Consider the following 22,883-nt stretch of genomic DNA (forward strand, 5'->3'; position numbering starts at 1 on the left):
CAATGGGCCTATAGCTGAAAAGTAAAAATTACACATACTGATGCAAGAGATGAACTGGTTAAAATGCAGTCCTTAGCTTCAGTCATAACTATGCCTGAGAGAAGAATCTTGGGAAATGGATGCAATCAGTTTTCTGAATGCAGAAGGAAACATTCCCCTCTCATTCTTCCCAGAGATCATTGATTTCAGGCAGGTGCCAAGGTGAAAGACACCATGGCCAGTGCTATGTATGAGATGACTGGTACAGACACATCCAAGAACATAAAGAATTGTGCAGTGGCACAATACTGCATTATCCTTAGGTCAGCATCCTAGTCCAGGATGTAGCTAGTGATCTTGGATGATGCTTCAACAACAACTGTTCTAGTCTTTTGGTTAGGAAAAAGATGAAGGTATTGTGAAAGGGTACTCTGGTCTCTTTGAAAGGCAATGAAAACGTGCATATGTAACATTTATACTCAAAAGTAAAGTATATGTAAACTTAAAATCTATATTTCAGTGTGTTTGGCCTCATATCTCACCATGCACAGTTTTCTTAAGCAAATCATTTTTGTGAACCTGATGGACTCTGCCAGTTACAGTCCTTCCTGATTCAGACAGACCAGGGTAAGCCACTTCCCTGCAATTAGCATCAATGTGTTATTGATTCTGGGTTAAAGACTGGGTTAATTCAAATCATGGAAAAAGAAATCCAGATGTGTATTTAACATCTGTTCTTATAATTATGATCACTACAGTAGTATCACTATTCCTGTTGGCTAGGTGCTGAAAGTAGAAAGCCACAACTGGAGTGAAGGAGGGAGCCAAGAGGAGGTGCAGGCTGCATTCTCTCTACTCCTCCAGCTCTTCCTTCCTGGCCAACACACCCATGACAATGCTGTTCTCCCACAGCCATGTGAAGAAGTGAGGGCTGCAGGAGCAGAAAAAGCAGTGGAAACAGAACAGGAACACTGTTCCATCCAACACCTTCAATGCTGTTGGAGCCCTATGGAGTCTAGCTGACAGGCACTGTTAGCCTTATATTTGTCCATGGTGTACTATATGTGCACTATAAAACCATTGTTTCACACTAATTACACTTTCCCCACTTCTCACTCTACTCCAATCTCAAACGCCCAAACTTTGGAAAGATTCTAGTTATGGTCATCACATATCTACATACTTTCATTTTGCCTCTGACTGGTCTGACACTGTGCACAATCAGTGCAAGACTGGTGAAGAACACATAGCATGAAGGTCCCACAATGTCATTGTACACTTCTGGGTCCGCATGAAACCCAATTTACAGACCTGGAGCTTTGCAGTGATGCAAAGACAAGCTCAGTGGCAGCTATGAATGGTGTTCTAGCTACAGAAATGATAGGGCACTCATATTAGAGAGAAAGAGGGCAAAGTTTGGCATTCTAGCCTAGGGTACAGGATGACTTTGTTCTGGCACTGGTTGTGAAATAGCTTAAACCCTAGGTAATCTTGTCCATTCTAGTTTTCCTGCTCTGTATAAACAGTGGTGTTCTTATAACATTAACAGGGGGCAGGGAATTCTGATAAGACAATGGCAGCCCCCAGGCTCCCTTAGGTTTATGCATTGGGCAAACCATATATATCTCTTTCTGAAAATTTTCTGTCCACAGACTGCACATATACCAGCCTGTTTTGTTAAAATAATATTTCTAAGAGAAGGCAGCACTGGATAGGCATACTGAGTAGGGGGTCTATCTACTGTATCTTTCAGCAGCTTTTAACTACTTGCTGACCTTTGGACACAGCTGATCACATGTCACTGTAAAGGGCCAATCACAGCGACCGTTTACCATTTACCATGCCCGCCTCCAGGACTTCTCCAGGGTGTCACCCTTCCTCTGGAACGCCCTGCCCCAACCCATCAGATTATCACCTACTCTCCTCTCCTTTAGGCACACCCTGAAAACCCATCTCTTCAGGGAAGCCTACCCCACCCCCTGCTAACTTGCCGACCTCCTCCACTCTTCCTACCACTCCATCCCCCACAGCTATCTCCTGCTATGCCACCATCCCCTCCCCTCCTAGATTGTAAACTCAAAAGAGCAAGGCCCTCAATCCCCTCATGTTTTGCATTGTATTGTTATTGTTCTGTCCCCTTTGTAATGTACAGCGCTGAGCGAACTATTGGGGCTTTATAAATACTGTATAATAATAATAATAATAATAAGCTGCATCCAATGGCAACTGATCACAATGTTAACACACTTGCCGGTTATCAGCAGCACTTTCCTCATGCTGTCCCAGCATGAGGAAATTACTGCCAATAACTGGCCAGTGTGAAAGGAGACATCTACACTGATAATCAGGGTACTGCCTTGATTCTCAGTACAGCCCCAACAGTGCCCATCAGTGCTGCCTATCATTGCCAATGAGTGCCCAGAAGTGCTGCCAATCAGTGCCCATCAGTGCTGCCAGTCAGTGCCCATCAATTCTGCCACCTATCAGTGTCCTTCAGTGCTGCCTATTAGTGCCTATCAGTGCCTCCTCATCCATTCCCATCAGTGCCGTCTCATCAGTACAGCCTATCAGTGCATATCAGTGCTGTTCATCAGTGCCGCCTCATCAGTGCTGTCTATCAGTGACCATAAGTGCAGCCTCATCTGCGCAGATCAGTGAAGGAGAAAAATTACCTGTTTACAAAATTTTATAATAGAAACAAAGAAAAACATTTTTTTGTTTGTTTAGCAAAAAATCAAATGATTAAATACCACAAAAAGTTATATCCATCTCAAAGCTCTAGCCACCTTAATTCTGGACATCATCCTAACTGATTTGGGAACAGAAGGATACACCCCTCATTTCCAATCTCTTTGCCCACCAAAGATTGGTCCCTTTCAACATACTTCAACAGAAATAGTCACTATCTTCCAAAAATGAATTTACTTATCTTAGAATGGTACATTGTCTGAAATCTAACAATATCCCACACTACACCACCCTCCCAGCTCCAATTTACCAGTATCTAACTAAGACCCAATACCCAGGTAAAGGTATATCCCTCTTCTACGCCCTCATAATAGAAGCCAATCACAAGTTTAAAACAACATCATTGTCCAACTGGGAAAACACACTATCTCATACAATCTCTGACCAAACTTGGCAGAGAACCTTTACCTTGACTTACAAGGCATCCTGTTGTGCTACACACTGGGAATCCTACATCAAACCTTTACACCAATGGTATCTAACCCCATTCAAACTTAATAAAATATACCCAACAACTTCACCACAGTGCTGGAGACAATGTGGAGAAGTTGGGTCTCTATACCACATTATGTGGTCATGCATGTGCATTAGATCCTTTTAGAATAATATATTCAAACTAATATCAGAAATTTCAGGCACTACAACCCCTCCAAACCGTGACCTAGCGATCACATTGGTATTGACAAATTCTCCCCAGAATCACGCACAATAATAATCCACCTCCTTCATGCAGCCAAGAGCAATATTACTGGCCTACGGAAAACTATAGATTCCCCCCTCTAACTAAAGTAGTGACCACTCTAAATTTTTAATGTGATATGGAAAGGAGATTCTCCCTATCCCATTCATAATATCAAACATTTTACAAAGCCTGGCACCTATGGGCACTACACCTTAAATGTTCAATTAAAGTTTGATAGCACTTACCTTTTTGAAGAACAATATTCAGTATAATGATATAAAGTTGCTAACTTGATTGGTTTTCACTACTGTTTAACATTACAAACTGTGACTACTGTTTCCCCCCCCCCCTTTTTCCTCTCTTTTTTTTCTATTTCCCCCTACATCCCCCCCCCCCACACCATACCCCTCCACTCCCCCCCCCTTGGGTTCATATAGCAATAACTATTACCATACCTGTACGCCTTTCTTATTTGTGCGTATGTTTATGCATATTTTATTGTAAACCTGAGGATGTCCAGGTTCTGTGTACCTTGTTTTCCTTGTTTATTTAAAACAATAAAAAAAAGAGTTGAATATAAATACAACCAAAAGAAAGCTCTATTTTTGTGAAAAATTATAAAATTTTTACATGGGTACAGTGGAGCATTACTGCACAATTGTCATTCAAACTGCAACAGTATTGAAAGCTGAAAATTGTCCTGGGCAAGAAGGGGGTAAAAGTGCCCGGTAGGCAAGTGATTAAGCTACCAGCCCCTATTAGGCAAACTAAAACTAAGGGATGATCAGTGACTTTTCTGTCAAAACTTTTTACTGATTTTAATATTTTTAACATACAGAAACATAAGAGGCATTGTGAGAGCAATGCTATCTTTTCAAAGCGTTGAAGGCAAAAACAGTACAGGTGATGCAATTTTCAATTTGTTCAGGAGAGTTACTGAATCATCATACAAATATGGTAGATCAGTAGACACACAAATCGTGAAATAGAAGTAAAGGTGGGAAGGGAAATAAAAGAAAGCAATAGTAAAGTGACAAGGAAAGGAGAAAGGTGTAGGGTAGGGAATAGGGAAAAAGACAGCGCCAATAATTGAGCAACATTGGACCTGCACCCCACTGGAAAGTCAAGAGGATTAGATCAAATCTTGCAGTAAAAAAATGTGTCCATGGGTGGAAAGAAATTTTTCCATTATATCATGAAGTTTTTCCTCTATTTTGTTGTGGAAAATAACAGAGTTGATTCTGGATTTGGTTTCTCCAAAGAAGTGTGTTTTTTCCAGGTCTTAGCAATTGTCTTTTTAGCTGCTGTAAAAACTGCAATATTGTAAAGCTGTGTTCAGAAATGCCTGGAGGTTTTACATTTAGAGGGCTAGGGCTAAGAAAGGAACTGGGGAATCCACAAATTTGGAAATCAACTGGAAAGCATCTTTCCTGCTCTTGTGCTTTACAAGGCAAGGCAGGTCCACCACGCATGAAGAAAGGTCCCCACTTGGCCACACCCCCAAAAACACTGAGTAGACTAGTCCTGAACATAGTGAGCCATACAAGAAGGAACTAGGTATGTCTTCTCAGGACCTTAAAGTTGTCCTCGACCACGAAAACATTAGTGGAACAGGATTAAAAAGTCTCCCGTGTTTGACTCCAGTTGTGTATATCCAAGTCTAGTCTGATGACCATTTTTGACTGTAAGAGGAGAGTTGTTGGGAAGAGGATGACTGTAGCATAAAATATAAAAGAGAAATCAGACCTGGTGCATGTGGATCTCATTTGGATTCAAAAGTGATACGTATCCTGAGACCATGTACGTAACCAATGTTAGATTGTAGAAAATGCTTAATTTGCAGGTAAAGAGTTCTCATTGTGGGAATTCCTTCTCTTGTTGTAAGAGCAAGAACCGTTTAACCCCATCTTTAGTAAATGTATGTCTTACCAGAGTAAGATTCCTGATAATGCATTATTTAAAGAACAAAGGCATAGAAAGGCTTAAAGGAAACACGGGGTTATTAGTGAAAGCTATGAGGGGCTTGTTGGGTGACTGAAGAGTAGCAGAATATTTACCTGCATCCCAAACCTTTAATTCATAATAGAATTTCATAATAGAGTTAAAAAAGGTGGCTTCTGTGTGAAGGATAAAGCCAAACGACATTGCTGACCCTAATGGGGTCACAGTCTATGGCTTCAAGGGTCACCCAAATGAGGGTTTCAGACTAAGCATAGAATTTAGCTTTAGCAAGTTGAGCTGCTTGAAAACATTTCAAAAGATGCAGTAAACTGAGACCTCCTAAAAGTTTTCTCTCAGTGAAAATCAATCTACTTAGGTGAGGTTTAATGTAGTGTCATACTAAGGAGGTTGTTTGGCATTGTAAAGAGCCAGGTATGGAGGAGGGAACGGACACTGGCAGGACTCGAAAGTAATAGAATATCTTGGAGAGATATGTCATTTTGATAGCTGCCACTCTACCAAGCCGAGATATTGGATGATATCCCATTCAGCCAGGAGAGATTTTAGTTTGCATAACAAATGGAAGATATTTGACCTTATAAAGCCCATCGTAAGTCAGGTGGACACCCAAATAAGCAAGTTGTTTGTTATTGCAAGTTAAGGGTATTTTCAGTCTGGAAGAGTGACATTTTTGGGAGAATGAGATCCGATGCCTTTGATTTGGTTTCATTGACCACACACAAAAAAGATATGAGTGTCTTTCAAAATATACAATTGTCATCTTTTATGCATATTTGATACTCAATATATTTATTTAAACCTACATACACAGTATACTACACCATCCAGCTACAGCAGCTTTCAGCCTCTCAGAGTTTTACAGGCTGCCAGCAGCAGGACTGGATGCTGCATCTGTGCCTTCCATCCATACAAAATCACAGTCCCATGCACAGTAGCTAAATGCATGAAATGCATGAGGACATAGACATGGATAGCAGCAGGGATAGCTAGTATCTTTGAATGAAATAAATCTAACATAAACATAAATACATGTACAGAGAAATCTAAAGCTGAAAGAGGAAAAAGGAAAAAAAAAAAACCTGTCATCTAGTGGAAAACACTATTAAGACAGTAAACAAATTATTTTGACCAACTGCTACTGACAGAACCATAAATGGTCATCTGAGGTTTTTACACAATTTAATGTGCCATCCAATCACTTAAGCAGTTCGACATATGACATTTTATTTTAGAATGTAAGTCTTGGCAGTCCACAGCAGCATGCAAACAAACCACAATATTAATTACACAGTTCAGTCCAATATTACACTGTTCAGAGTCAGGCCATCCAAAACTGTTATTTAAATTAAACTTGACATGAAAGAAACTTGAAAGTTCTTATTCTGGCCTCTCCTGACAATGCTAGTTGCCTGACTGTCATGTTGACATATTTTGCTTTACTACTCTGACTTTAGTGCTGTGTTAAACTAGCAACATTGTAGTAAAGATTTTTTAGGAAATGCTGAAAAATATTTAAAGCGGTAGTAAACCACAAAAAATAGATCTAAATAATGTTCTCCCTGCAAGGTAAGAGCATAATGTGCTATTATGCATTGCACATTATGAAAGACTTACCTGAAAACAAAGAACTCCAGCAGAGAGCAATCATGGCTCCTGAGGATTCCATCATAACCAGGTCTTCCTTTCGGGTTCATGGGCTGCGGCCATTTGACTGGCCGAGCCACAATGACGTAATTCTTGCACATGCGTGCAGGAGTCTCAGCCACGGCATGGCTCTCTCAATGGATGGCATGCCACAACATTACTGATGCTGATAAAGTAAACACCTTCTAAACAGTGCACGTTTAAGAGATATTTACAGTACCTACAGGTAAGCCTTATTAAAGGCTTACCTGTAGAAAAAACGACTTTACTTCCACTTTAACAACTCAGAGACCAAGCAAAAAATTAATATAATCATTGTAATGCAGACCTTTAATTTATTGGAGTTGTTTTTCCTATCAACAAGGATGATAAGTATGAACAATTTTCTAGCACCTAAATACCACTTACTTTGACTTTCTTGATCTGTATAGTAATCTTGAGTGAGTGTGCAAGACAACCAGTCAAATAGCATTTTCATGGAGAATGCATTGGGAACTAGCACTGTGAACTTTACCTAATAATTTGCATTGAACATGTTACTTCAGTTTTTACTTGCATGTTCTTTTATTGATGATCTCTGGAAGTGTCAGATGGGATGGACTAATACATAGGGCATGGTACTGGCAAAAGGTATACAGTCTTTTTGGTGTGAACTAGAAAATTTATAGGGAGATCATCAATGGCAGCTCCCATATTTCCCCATAGCAGGTTTATTTTAATATTCACCTAGTAGGTGATTAAGCCAACCTGTATCCTTTTGCAACTACCTCATCAGTTTTGGGTGGACTGAGCCTTTAAAATTATTTGCAAACCAACTTTAGAATGCTACTTTGATTATATTTATTTACTGCTTTAAAAGTAAAGCACTCAGAAAAAGCCATTAGTTTATGAATCAATTTAGCCTGAGTGATTGGTACATAGTGCATAAACAGATGTACAGTACCAGATCATGACAAAGAGCCATATGTGAAAGCACATTGTGTTAATAGAACAGAAACACTGCAGGCAGAATATCTTTACCAGGTGGTAAACAGGGATCATCACAGTACTGGGAATACTGGTCTATTGATGATGATGACAGGAGCATTCATGAAGATGATAATGGAAAAATAAAGGAAACATGTTAGCACTTTGCTGCAAAATCTTCAGCTAGACGTACTATAGAGAAGCAACAGAGAAGCATATCTATATGTCAAGCTAATGTACATCTTCCATTAAACCAAGCTACTTGCTAGCTTGGAATTGTGGGAGATGTAGCTCAGAGCAGCTTAAGATGAGGTGTAATAAATGCCATGCATTATTGCAGTGGACATTGCATTCCATTTGATAAGTAAATACAAATAACGGCCATACAAATGCAAATTACAAATCATAATTCAGAAGAAAACCTCATGACACTTCATAATCTAGTAACAAAATGTTGTAGTTATTTATAAATCTAAAGCATTGGAAAATTGAGTTGTTGGTCAATCATTTTAAAAGTAACAGTTGAAGTGTATATACTGTATAGCCACAACATATATTTTCAGTTTTGGATGAAGTATAGTAGGTTAAAACTCCTGCAGATTATGGTTTGCTAAGTGAGAACATTTTTCTTTACTTGTCATTGGTGACAATCACATTTGACCTATTTTTTGTGACTATAGTCACCAGGACAAATAAAAAGGGTAAATCTGTCCAACGCAGACAGAGACAGCAATGTAAAGGTGAAAAGAGTTCTAAAAGAGTTCCACACTCTAACCAAAATTAAAAGAAAACTGTTATAGCTACACATAACATAATCTGATAAGATAGTTTGGACAGGTCTTTCTTCCCCTCTACTTTTATTGAACATTAAATAACTCTAATACAAACATAAAAAATAAATAATGTTAATATATATATATATATATATATATTTATATATATATAAAGAGAGAGAGATACTAAAACTGGTGCACTAAGAATCTGGTGCAGCTGCACATGGTATCCAATCAGCATCTGACTACACATTGTTCAATGAACCTTTGGAAATAAAACCTGGAAGCTGATTGGTTGCTATGCTAATTGCACCAGATTATGCACTCTCCAGTTTTAATAAATAAACCTCAAGGTGTACTAGTTACACAATGTAAAGTAACTTACCCTTTGTGTTGCCTTTAGATTAAAATCTATAAAATTGAGCCCAGCCTTCTATAGTGATAGGGTTAGACTGTCATGGAATGACATATAATAAATATTTATTTATATTGTTTAGCACAGCTACGGTGGAAGTGCACCATGCACATTAAACACGGTTGATGGGTAACGTGTTAAATGGTTAATACTTTATATCTTGCCTTCTTTCCAGCAGACTGTAATTTAATTAAGGTTTTCTTAGAGCCATCATTTGAAGAGAATAGGTTAACAAATAGTAGATAAGCCTAAAAATGTGCAATTTGTTCATCAAAAAATGCTTGCTGGAAACAAAAAGACCGAAAACTAAAACAATCAGTGGTAGCTGACAGAACAAAACTGAATTGGTTCAACTGATACCTTTGTGTGCTATTGAAATTAAATAAATGGAATGTGAGGCATGTGCACAACAAGCTCTGCAATTCCTTGGCACCAGCAACATCATAAGGTCAAATCCCTTATCCAAAACACTTACTACCTGTTGGAACACTTAAGTCATGTCTAGCTGACTATAAATGCTGCAACGCTGTTTAAGAGATATAAAATACTTCTAATTCAAATGGGACATCTTGCTTTAGGTTGCTTCTGTGATATATTTTTTATCGATTTGCGATCCTTGTGGATTTGATCCTTATGGGCATCTTTCGCTATAGCTGTGCCAATAGGTATTTAGCTTATGATTGCCTGCATCTACAACTTGGTTATGCTGTTCAACATTGTTTTTTGCATAGGGATGATTGGCACTGAAAAATACTTTTTATCATATGCTTTTATTGAGAACATTGCAGCTATATTTTGTCTGTATAAGAGCATACAGGCTGAAAGGTGAATCAAATTTCCTCATGATGGCCAAATGCCTCTGTTCCATGAAAACAGTGGTCTTGCTGAAGTGACAGCATGACCATATGATACCCCCTGCTTATATACTGTATGTGAAGAACTTGTTCAATGCACACACCTTTATGCAGGAACTTATAATTTACTTTGTATGACTAAATAGATATTTATCTCTTAAGGGTGGCTGTCTTGAACAAGAAAATGTTATCTACTGTAGTACACAGTGCCTAGACACATGAGGATCGATTTTATATCATTTCATTATCAAGTCAAAATTATTTCAGAACCTCGCAACCTGCGTCTCCATATGCCTCTCCACAAGCTTTCAACAATATAAGCATCTATGGTATAATCTACATGACTAGACTAGGAAGCAGCAAAAGTGCCTATTCCTCAGTGACTGAATTATAGAGAATGCCACAAGTCAGTCTATAGGTGTGAAAAATAAATGTGTGCTGCATATATGTGTACACGAGGAGATTATTATGAAATTTGAAAATTAACTAAGGAAGCATAATCTGTTATTAACATACTTGCAGATATTGGTAAAGCAAGTGTTATTAGAGATGCCCACCATGAAAGTGAGCATGATGAGAGCTGCATGCAGCCTTATGTATATGCTCAAATCTTACAGGTCGCACAAATTACCTTAACTTTTACAGGTTCAAAATGTGTAAAGAACACATAGAAAAATTGATTTGTTGGACAAGCCCTGATCCTTTACCTTGACACACATAATGCTCCCCTATACTACATTGCCACCAATATTTAAATTGTGCAAACATGTTGAGTTAAGTCAAGGGGTAATTCACAAAGTTTATTTTAAATCACAATCTTTTTATTAAGGTTGCATGTTAGAAATGCCCCACAATGGGGGACTGTGAGCAGTTACACACCAACAAATAACACTGTACAATAGTATGCACCAAAATATAACATTCCACGGAAGAGCATTGAACCACAAGTTACATAATTACATAGTTAGTCTGTTGAAAAAAGACACAAGTCCATCTAGTTCAACCAATATAAAACACACACACACACATAGAAAACCTCTATATACACAACCGTATAACCAGTCGTTCCAGTTAGTTCATGGTGTCAAGGAAAGGCCAAAATACAAGACAATATACAAAACTGTTGCTATTAAAGTGAAATGATAAACAACATGGTCTGTGTTGTCAGTACATATCAGGTGCCTGTGCCTACTCAATGAAACAATTTGTGTTAATTGCATAGTTGCCATATGAAGCAAAGGAAGGGAAAGAAAGGAGGGAAAATGGGCAGGGAGGGGGAAGAAAGCTGGTGGTAGAGAAGAGAAAGTACTGAAAGCAATTGGATTAAGAGGAAAAATGAATGGTGTATGTAGAGCCATGCTAGTTTACAGATAACTACTGAATCCAAATATGTCATGTTTTGTCAAATGTTCATTGGGTACAAGAGAGTTTGTTATTAATTATGATCCAATTTAATTGATGTAGTCAAACACTACCACTCACTGGTTCCAGCTCCAAGCTATTGCAGTTATGCCCTCTAAAATTATAAAAGATATTACATTTTCTCAAAATTCAGGGAATATATCCACCTATTTTCTAAAATAGTGATATTTCTGATGTTCTCTGAATTTTAACCAATGTTACTGAGTATTTAAAATTAAAGAGTCTAATCCAAAATCTGGCTACTTTAGGACACTGCCACCAAACATGAAACATGGTGCCTACTCAGCCACAACCACAGAAACAGCGAGATGATGCTTGTGGACACATTTTAGCCACCGTAATGGAGACCATGTGGCACCTCAAAAACATATTTTAAGTTTTTTTTGTGTGAAGAGTTAGAACCTCAGAGAGTTGTTAAATAATGTCAGTGTTCCCTGTGTGGATATATCCCTCCCACTACCTGGCAGAAAGTAGGTGGAAATAACTACAATGTGATACAACCAGCAATAAATAAAAAGTAAAAATAATTTTGTTGGGAGACTTTCCTCCAATTCCTATTCTCTCTGACAACCATAAACTAGATAAGACATAAGGGATAGTCTTAGTCACAGAAAGCAAAGGGTTTTTAACCCTTTTCCACTGAATCTAGAAACAATTTTGGCTGAAACTAGGCTCCAATCAACTCTGCCGCCAGTCTGACAAATCCTCAGAAACTTCAGAAATAGGTTGCAGGAAAGAAAGGCTATCCATAAATAGAAAATTACAGTTATTTAAAATATTCAAGGTTGCCAGTTATTCTCAAAGGAATTCTAATAACAAATAATTACACGCAGACCATTTCAGAGATTTGTATTAAACACTGGTAGCAAGTTTAATGATATAAACAAATGACATTTGTATTTATGTTTGCATTATTTCCATATCTACAGTACTATCAAATTAAAAACGTGGTGTATGGGAAGGAAATCAAATAACGAGAGTCATGTATTTGTAGCAAACAAATGAAAATGAACACTAAATATAAATTTACATTTCATTATCTCCATATGAATAGAGCAATGACAATGCCAGAAACTTTATTACATTTGGTGCTGAAATTAAACCTTCTGTCATTTTTTTAGGGAGACAGAAGTCTTTTTTCCATGAATAGAAGTAATAAACTACAATTCTTCAGCTCAAGGAAAGATAATGTAGATTAATCAGGATATGGATAACAATTGTATTTTCTTAATCTAGTAGTTATTACAGTACTGAAATCAGCTAAAAATATTTTCAACTGTGCATCATTTTTAAGTTAAGTAATATAAAAATATATATTTGGCTTGTTGCTATTTTTACATGCTTCTTAGATATTTGAAAAATATTTAAAAGTTTGTTTTTGATTGTGATCACATAATAATATAGTCAAGGACATCAATTGTTTGACAGTTTTGGTGTTTTGTATGCACTTGTTCATACAGTACATTAAACCTTGCATACATGACTAGTTATATTGTGTAGAATATGGGGGTAGGGGAGGAGAGGATTTTACCTTTTTTCATCTTGTGTTACATCTTAATGCTGCTACAACATATTTACAACCTATCTCTGTCTAAATGCAATGCAGTGCTAACAAGCTACATGTGTGTTTTTCTTTAAAGGAGCCCTTCTATGAACATGGAAGGTACACTTTATTGAAAGCCTCTTATCCCTGAAGGTCAAATTACCTGCAAAGGCAATTTAAAAAAGCATAAAAAAAATACTTGCCTTGGCCCTGGCTTCTGAAGCTTCCAAGTGGTGTGGGTGAAGTCATAGTGCCTCCTGGGATAGTTGGACACTCAAAATCTCACAGAAAGGCATTATATTACATTGTAGGGATGTGTTTGTGTGTGATTTTGATACCCGAAGGGTAAGGGGAGCTATTCACGGCCTCGGCTGTCAATCATCCGGTCCCGGCAGGTGATTACTCGCCGATACTCAGTGATCGAGGAGCATTACCAATGGAGGGAGAGAACAGTATGTAAACAATACAGTTCTCTCCCCTGTCAGCTCCTGTACACTGTTTTGCATGACTCTGCATAGCAGAGCCATGCAAGGCAGTGTGCTTACAGTGAAGCACACACACACAGCAAAACAGCACACAGTTAACCTTTTGATCGCCCCACATGGTAGCCTCCCTGGCGGTATTCGAGTGTAGCTCGGGGTAAAGTTTCAGTACCACAAGCGGTAACCCCAAGCTACACTCGGGCTTACCATGCAGCGTTGCTCCGGGATGTTCTTCTCTTACCTTGTCCTGCGCTCCCGCGATCTCCCTCCTGCAGTGTCCCCTGTATTGTCCTCCGGCGGATGCCAGCATCTGTCTTCTAGGTTCCATCCCCTGCGACATACGGGGACGGAACGATGGGAAATTTGAAAATGACAAAAAGTGACATTCACTAAAATCACATAGTAAAACATTACTGTTTCAAACCATTTCACATACATTTTGTCCCGAGTGCTTTGTCCTGTGCCCTGCCTGCATTTTTACTGTTCTTTCTGCCTGGAAACTGAGAAACGTCCATGGCGTCCAAAAAGCGTCCTTTTAGGTCAAAATCGGTTTTAGACCAGCTAGAGAACAGTGATAGTAAATTAGAACTACTTGCAGAATTGAGTGATAATGATTTGTGGGGAAATTCGTCATCAGACACTGAAAACAATTTTGTGACTTTGCTCAGTGATGTGCGAACTTGGCGCTATATTTCAAATTTCAGTGTTTTTGGTTTGATTATATTATTGAATTAAATTTATTATTATATTATTTTTTATGATTATTTATTAAATTTTTGATTTAATTTATGATTTCGTGTTTCAAGTTTTATCATTCCCGGAATGTTTACTAGACTCTTGTTCGAACAGATTTCAGTGAGTTATTCCTAAAAATTACAGGCCTACAATAAAAAAAAATACATATTTCCATGCAAAAAAATGTATCGCTTTGAGCACAGAAATATGGACATAAGCAGACCGCTAGGGAGGTTAACCTCTTCCTGCCCAGTGCCATTTTTGCAGTGTCAGTGCTTTTTATTAGCACTGATTACAGTGTTGGTGTCACTGGGGATGTCAGTGACACCAAGTCAGTTCCCCTAGTGTTAGAACGCCCGCCGAAATCCTGCTATAAGATTGCTGATTGTAAAAATACAAAATTTAAAAAAATCTCAGTATATATATACACTGCTATTTGTAAATGCTATAACTTTCACATAAACCAATTATTTACACGTATTGGGATTTTTTTTTTAGCAAAGACGTAGCAGAATACATTTTTGGCCTAAAATTATGATGACATTTTAAATTTTTTTTTACTGGACATGTTTAATAGCTAAAAAGTCAAAAATATAGTTTTTTTTTCTCAAAATTTTAGTTTTTTTTATAGCTCAAAAAATAGAAAAAAACACACGGGCGATTAAATACCATAGAAAGAAAGTTCTATTTGTGGGAAAAAAGGTCATAAATATCATTGGGATGCAGCGTTGCATGACCGCACAATTGTCAGTTAAAGTAACTCAGTGCCGTAATGCAAAAAATGGCCTGGTTAGGAATGGGGGGGGGGGAGTAAATCCTCTGGAGGGCAAGTGGTTAAATCAGTATACCCTGCTGTTATTATCATTAAATCTAATCATTAAAATAAAAATAAGCTTTAGAAATGATATCATGTTAAAAGTGTAAATGGGATTTAGTGGTTGGATTTACATCTACTTTAACCGCTAGCCTACAGGGCACTTATACCCCCTTCCTGCCCAGGCCAATTTCCAGCTTTCAGCACTGTCACACTTTGAGTGACAATTGCGCGGTCATGCAACACTGTACCAATATGAAATGTTTATCTTTTTTTGTGACTAATAGAGCTTTATTATGGTGGTATTTAATCTCCTCTGGGTTTATTTTTTCTTAAACCAAAAACCACTGAAAATTTTGTAAAAAAAAAAAATTTTGTTTTTGTTATAAAATTTTGTAAGTGATTTTTCTCCTTCACTGATGTGCGCTAATGAGGCTGCAGTGATGGGCACTGATATACTGCACTGATGGACACTGATAGGTGGCACTGATGGGCATTGACAGGCATCACTGATGGGCACTGAAAGGCAGCACTGCTGCATGGTACTGATATATGGCATTGATATGTGGCACTGACTGGCACTGATAGGCGGCACTGATGGGTGACTCTGAAAGGCAACTCAGATGGGCACTGGTATGTGGTATTGATGTGCACTGGTAGGCACTGATATGTGGCATTGATGGGCACTGGCACGAGGCACTGATGAGCACTGAGAGCTGGCACTGATGGACACTGACAGGTGGCACTGCTGGGGCTACGCTGATCATCAGGGCATACTGATCATCAGTGCCCTGATGATCAGTGTACATGTCCCCTCCGCGGAAAGCCGATTACCGGCTCTCCTCTCCTCTCGAGCTGTCAGCGTGACAGCTCGAGAGGAGAGAAATGCCAATAACCGGCATTTCCCTGTTTACATGTGATCAGCTGTGATTGGACACAACTGATCACATGACCGAGCCGACATCTTTGGCTCTTTCCGTGATCGGTAATACGCTGTGTCAGAGGGACAGAGTGCACCGCCGATCACCGTGCTGCGTGCTCCCTGAGCCGCGCATGCGCGGTGAGAATGGGAGGATGTCATATGACGTCCTTCCAGAACGAGAGAAGCACCTTGCGTCCGTCATTTTACTATATGGCAGGTGGTTAACAAACTATGCTTGAGTTCTTTGAAATATAGTACTAGGGTGCATTTCCGTATGTTCACTGTTTGTGTGCACAACCAGTTTTTTAGATTATAATGTTTAACTTGTGTTTATTAGAGAGCATTAAACTGTTGTTGCTGACAGTCTTTTTCAGCACTGTCTTTTTGCATCATGTGATCAATAAAATGTAAAAACACTATGCACCCATAACACTGCACACCCGGCCTTCTTCAAATCCCTGGATACCCACAAAATGTTTTTCTTGGTTAAACATATGTAAAATAAATGTAATCATTTTATCAGTAACAGTACTTTTTGTTGGTAGTCCTTGATGATCCATGTCTGATTTGTCTTATTAAATGTCATCTCTCAATTACAAACACCCCCCCTCGGTGCTCTGAAGGCCCTTCCTGACAAGATAAGTGCATCAGGCCAGGCTAGCAGTCAGTACCTTAAGTGCATATTGGGCCACCTCCAGATAGTGGTACATCTTTGACACTTAACAGTCCATTGGAATGTTTGCAAGTGTTCTAGTTACAGACTTATCATCCCTGCCCTTGTTTGCTTTACCTGGACATGGGCAAGTTATGAGGAAAACAATGTTAAAACGTTTTAATTAAAAAAAAAAAATTGTGACGGTGGGTAGGAAAATGTTAATGTCTCATTGCCAAGTTGTCAGGGAAATTACATGCACGTCATGCACAAAGATCTGTGCACACTCATAATTCTTGAGTGATAACTAGATGTGCCCTAACTCACGCACATTAGTATAAGCGTGACTACTTGGCGCTCATGTGCCTATTTAAAGTGGCTCCAGACACCAGAGGATTGCTGCGTGGTTGTCAGCTTCTACCATTTATGACCTGATCCTATATTACATGGCTTGTCTTAACCCTGCTTGTTCCTGATACCTTGTTGATGATTCTGGCTTGTGACCGGACCCTGCCTTCTGCTTGCTGTTTTGGTACCTTCTCTGCTCGTCCGATACGGACCTCAGCCTGGCTCTGACTCTGTTTTGGTTCCTGATTCTGCACCATTGCTGCCCAGCTGATACCAACTCTTGCCTGCCTGACCACCTGAGATCCTGCATCTGCCTGCTTGCTAGCCTGCTTGCTGCCTGCTACAGTGCCTCCTACATCTGCCTGCTTGACAAACTGCCTGATGCCTGCAGTTCTGCACCTGCTGTGCCTTTGCATCAGCCAGCTCACCATTCCGCCTACGGCTCCAATCCTGCTGCAATGTTCTTCCGGCCAGGATCTCCTACAAGGAACCATGCCTCTCCATGCCCTGTTATATCTGGTCACCACCTCCAGGAGAAACAGGACAGGAGATGTAAGGGAAATCCCTCTCATCAGCTTGGCCACAACCAGATACATGACACAAGGCCATGAACTAGAGAAAGGGGGTTGTTTTCACCCGCTGGTATGGAAGGTGGCATACAGGCACTGGGCATATGAAGAGTTGAGACTTTTTTTCTTCTGCTTCAGCAAAAACCAGGCATGGGAAAGTTATTAGTGATGGTGGGGTGGGTATTGGCAAAACTGCTTTGAATTTTAAGGCTTCACTACAGCAAATGGTGAGCAGTCTATGTACTGTATGTAGGATTGTAAGATGAATTGTGTTGCTTCTGTCTTCCCTTTTCTCCTTGTACCGGGAGAAAGAATAACAGGAAAAGGCTGCGGAACAAGTGGGATTGAAATGAGTCTTCATGCAAATGTGGTGACACCACAAATTCCAATTTGGTCCCACCTGCCAGCTGCCATTATTTGTATCCAGTTTGCTACAGTATGCATGCTAGCCAGTGTTTGATTGACCAGGGCAGGGATGACTTTATGGAGAAAAACTAAATGAGAGAAGAGAGTCTCTCCTCTTGCCATTATCAAATAGAAGTACGAGGTAGGAAGAAATAAAGGAGGAAGGGAAGGAGGACTAGAAGGAAGAGGGGGTGGAGGAGGGGAACAATAAAGAGGAGGAGGGAGGGGTCACATTAGCAAGGCAATCTATATCTATTACATCCATGTAGCAGCACCTTCAATGCCCCTTTTAGCAATTTCTGACCTTTTTTTGGATGGTCCTGATTTGGGGAAGGACAGGCAGTCTATTGCTGTGGGATTATATACAAAATTGTTGTTGTTGCTTGACCGTTCCCCAAACAAAGTAATTCATGTCTCTATTGACTATTGCCTGCCTTTCTCCCTAAATTATGGAAGAACAGGCATATATCAATAAACTATTCATTTCAGCCAAGCTTGGTTGTGTACAAAAAGCTGAAAAAAATGCTTTAGGTAGTAGGATTGCTTTCACCCCATTATTTTTTTTCTTAGATTTTATTCATTTTATATTATAAATACAACACTTTTCCAAATGATAAAATCACCCAATTTCCATAACAAATTTTACATAATCCCTCCCCCTCTCTCCTACCCTCCCCCCAACCAGTCACCTCCTACTATTTCCTCTTTCTTCATGTTTCTCTATTTTACTCCTAACATCTTTCTACATCACTCCACTCTCCTTCACTACCTACCAAAAACTAAAAGAACCATCATTCCTATCTTGTCTCTACCCTTCCTTTACACTCCAATCAGTTCTAAATATCTCTTGGATGTTTTATAGTCCTTCTATCTATCCCAAATTTTCTTCCATTTTTTGATTTTATCCTCTCCAATATGATATAGTTCCTCCATCCTGTATATACACTCCACTCTTTATCTAAACTTTTATTTTCAGGGTTTCCTGAATCTGCCAGATTTTAGGCATAAATCCTTTTGCCGCGTTTAAGTAAAATATCATCATGTTCTTTTATTGTTTCAACGTGAAATCGGAATTAGAAAACAAAGAGACCGAAGGATCCTTCAATATACTAATCCCCATTATATCCTGTATTTGTTGTATTATTCCCTGACAAAATTCCTGTATTTTGGGACAATCCCACCATCTATGTGCCAATGTTCCTTTCATCCCACACCCCCTCCAACATAAAGTGAGCTCTCTGGTCATTGATTGTGTGCCACACTAGGTGTAATATACCATCTTACTAAGCATTTATAATTAATTTCTACTGTATTCATATCCACCACACCATGTGTTAAATTAAAGATTTTCTTTTATTTTTTTTGTTCATTTAATTTTGTTCCAAGCTCCTGTTCCCACTTTTCCCAAAAACGGTGGAGAGACAGATCCAGGTATGCCAGTAAGGATCTTATATATGCAGGAGGTAACATGTTTTCGCATTGTATCCAGACTAAAAAGTTGTTCAAATGGATACGTCTTCCACCGTCCATAGTGGCTGCAGGAGGGCTGCAACAAAATGTCTTAATTGATAAAAATGCCACTCATCCAACATAAAAAAATACTTTTCCTATTTTTTAAATCTAATAAAGTGCACAATTCCCCTTTATCAGTGATATCTTTTAAACTTGCATTTCTATCTTTTATCCAGTTACCTGCAATATTCTCTTCCCCCAGAGGGAAGAATTCTGTTCCCCCCAGTGGTATTAACAGTGAGTTGTACTCCCATCCCTTTGTTTATGAATTCTATCCCATACCCTGAAAACATTCCGTATTAAAGTGCTTGTATTTTCAGAAAAAAAATCTTAACTGTTGTGGAAGTCAGATAATGTTATTTAATTGTGCCTCACTCTGTGTGCTTTCCATCATTACCCAACTTTTCCCCCTTGAATTATATATCCAATCTGCTATTCATGAAATCAACACCGCACAATAATATCTCCTAAAATCCGGTGTATTTAAACCCCCATTAATTCTATCTTTACACAATACCTCGTAGTTAACGCTTGGTTTTTTATCTACCCATATGTTTTTAAGTATCATCTTTTTTATGTTCTCAAAGAATGACGCCGTACATATATTGGGAGCATATGAAATTTGAGAGATTGAGATGATATTTTCCTTAATTCATCCTTTAACTCATTTATTAATGGAATGTAATTTATCTGATATATGTTCTTTTTAGGAAGGGGTTAACTTTACACCTAAGTAACTCAATTCCTTTTCCCTCCATACAAAGGGAAAAGCTTTCTGTAATATCTGTTTTCGGAACATTAATATTTATTATCTCTGACTTCGAGGGGTTTATTTTCAAATTCTCAATAATATTTAAACATTTTCATTAGGTTGGGTAAGGTTACTCTGGGGTTTACAATATAAAATAACATGTCGTCTGCATATGCCGCTACCTTATGTTCCATGTCTTCTATAGAAATTTCCTTTACGTCTATGGACATCCCTGCCTTGTTCCATTGTACATTTTGAAGAACTGTGACAATGAACCATTAACCTTGACCACTGCTGATGAAAAACTATATAAGATTTTTATCAATTGTACCATTTTAGGTCCATTTCTTAATGATTCCAATATATCAATCATAAATCCCCAATCTATGCTATCAAAGGCTTTTTCAGCATTGATTGACAGAACACTGGGTGATTCTCTCTTACTTTTGTGAAGAAGAAACAATGATCTTAATCCATTATCCCTTCCCTCCCTCCCTGGAATAAAGCCCACCTGATCTAAATGTATCCACTCTGACAAACTCTCTTATCCTATTTGATAAAACCTTTGCATATAATTTTGTATCTATATTTAACCTCCCTGGCTGTATGATTATTTCAGATTTTTGGTGCTGAAAGCGGTACCATTATTTTGTATGGAAATATGTATTTTTTTTATTGTAAGCTGTAATTTTTAGGAATAACTCACTGAAATCTGTCTGAACAAGAGTCTAGTAAACATTCCGGGTATGATAAAACTTGAAATACGAAATCATAAATTATAATTTAATAAATAATTGTACAAAGTAATAATATAATAAATGTAATTCAATAATATAACCAAAGCAAAAACACTGAAATTTGAAATATAGCGCCAAGTTCGCACATCGCTGAGCAAAGTCGCAGAATCGTTTTCAGTGTCTGATGACGAATTTCCCCACGAATCAATATCACTCAATTCTGCAAGTGGTTCTGATTTACTATCGCTGTTCTCTATCTGGTCTAAAACTGATTTTGACCTAAAGGGACACTTTTTGGACGCCATGGACTTTTCTAAGTTTCCAGGCAGAAAGAACAGTCAAAATGCAGGCAGGGCACAGGACAAAGCAGTAGGGACAAAATGTATGTGAATTGGTTTGAAACAGCAATGTTTTACTATGTAATATTCGTTTAGAAAAAAATTAAATTTTTTAAAATGTTTAAATTTGCCGCCGGTTCCGGCGCCCGGTATATCCCAAGTTACGGGGACCGGAACACGGAAGCCGGCATCGGCCGGAGGAGATGGCCTGGGACTCTGCAGGGGACACATTGCAGGAGCGAAGGACAAAGTAAGCGCTGCAGGAACTCCCTGAGCAACACCGCATGGTAAGCCCGAGTGTAGCTCGGGGTTACCCTCTTGGTACTGAAATTTTACCCCGAGCTACACTCGGGAATACCGCCAGAGAGGTTAATATGGATATGGGTTTATAACTTGCACATTTGGACAGGTCTTTCCCCTCTTTCGGTATGATTGTAATATATGGCTGCAGCTCCTCTCATTTCCATTCCCTCTCCTAATGCATTCATGTACATACACATCTTAGGCACAAATTGTTCTTTGAATTTTCTATAATATCTCAACGTGTATCCATTTGGTCCAGGGCTCCTTCCTGCAGCTGTACTCTTTAATGCTGCATAATTTCCTCCTGCGATATAGATTTATCTAAGGCTACTAATCTCTCTTCCTCTAGTCTAGGTAGTCCGGCCTCCTTTAAATATACCTGCCTTTTTCCCTTCTTTTGGTTTCTTAGATTTTATTTCATATAATTTATTAGAGTATTTTGAAACGTTTTAGCGATATCAGTGGTTGAATATACCATTTCTCCATTCTCATCTTTAAATTTATCTTTATAATTTATCGATTTCCTTTCCCTTAGCTTTCTCATTAAATATTTTCCTGCTCTTTTCCCCCACTGATATCTCTTTTGCTACCATAGTAAAGACTCTTATTTCATATTCCATTAAATCTTTTAACTCTTCTCTTTTTTAAGTTATTTTCTGTTGTATCTCTATTTCTATTTTCTCCTTATGTAGTTGTTCTAGGTCATGTAGTTCCTCAGTTAATAGTCTTATTTTCTTTCCTCGTTTCTTTTTTTTGGCCCATATTGAAATTAGGATTCCTCTAATGTATATCTTATGTGCTCCCAGATTGTAGCAATGGATACCTCTTCCATCTCATTGAGTGTAAAATATTGCTCTAATTCCTTCTTTATTTTTTTCTCCATCTCAACTTCCTGCATAAGCATCTTGTTTAATCTCCACATGCTACTTCTATTCTATTCCCCTCCCAACCTTAATCAGATTGTGACAGGTGTATGGTCTGATAGTGACATTACCTCAGTTTTGGAATTTACCTGTGTTCTGTCATTATGTAGTCTAATCTTGACTACATCCTGTGCGCTGGAGAAAAGAAGGTATATTCTCTGTCTCTTGGATGTTTTAATTCTCCACAAGTCCATCAGTTGACACTAATGTAGCATTTTTTTAACTGACTTTAGATGTTTACCTCCGTCTCTGTGCCCATGATCCCATGATGAAGTATCCATCCAAGGGTCCATGCAGAAATTAAAATCTCCTGCCACAATCAAATGACCCTTTTTAAAGTCTAAACGTTTTCCCTCCAGATATACCATTGAGTTCTTAGGGCAATAAATGTTTGCTAATGTACA

The 22,883-nt window shown here is 38.5% G+C and overlaps 1 protein-coding gene across 50 annotated transcripts in view; it reads right to left on the reverse strand.

The window, feature by feature from the left end:
- Nucleotides 1-22,883, reverse strand: part of TRDN (triadin) — a 974,263-nt gene that overhangs the window by 869,862 nt on the left and 81,518 nt on the right. For 49 of the 50 annotated variants that reach the window (XM_089686429.1, XM_089686384.1, XM_089686382.1 and 46 more), the window contains exon 3: nucleotides 8,036-8,077. The exons of the other annotated variant lie outside the window; for it this stretch is intronic. In XM_089686429.1, the coding sequence (XP_089542555.1) occupies nucleotides 8,036-8,077 (42 nt within the window). The remainder of the gene's footprint in view (nucleotides 1-8,035; nucleotides 8,078-22,883) is intronic. 50 annotated transcript variants of the gene reach the window in all.

This window comes from Staurois parvus, unplaced genomic scaffold, assembly GCF_062004578.1.
Source record: "Staurois parvus isolate SC_StPar_1 unplaced genomic scaffold, SC_StPar_1.0 ptg000397l, whole genome shotgun sequence".
NCBI lineage: Eukaryota > Metazoa > Chordata > Amphibia > Anura > Ranidae > Staurois > Staurois parvus.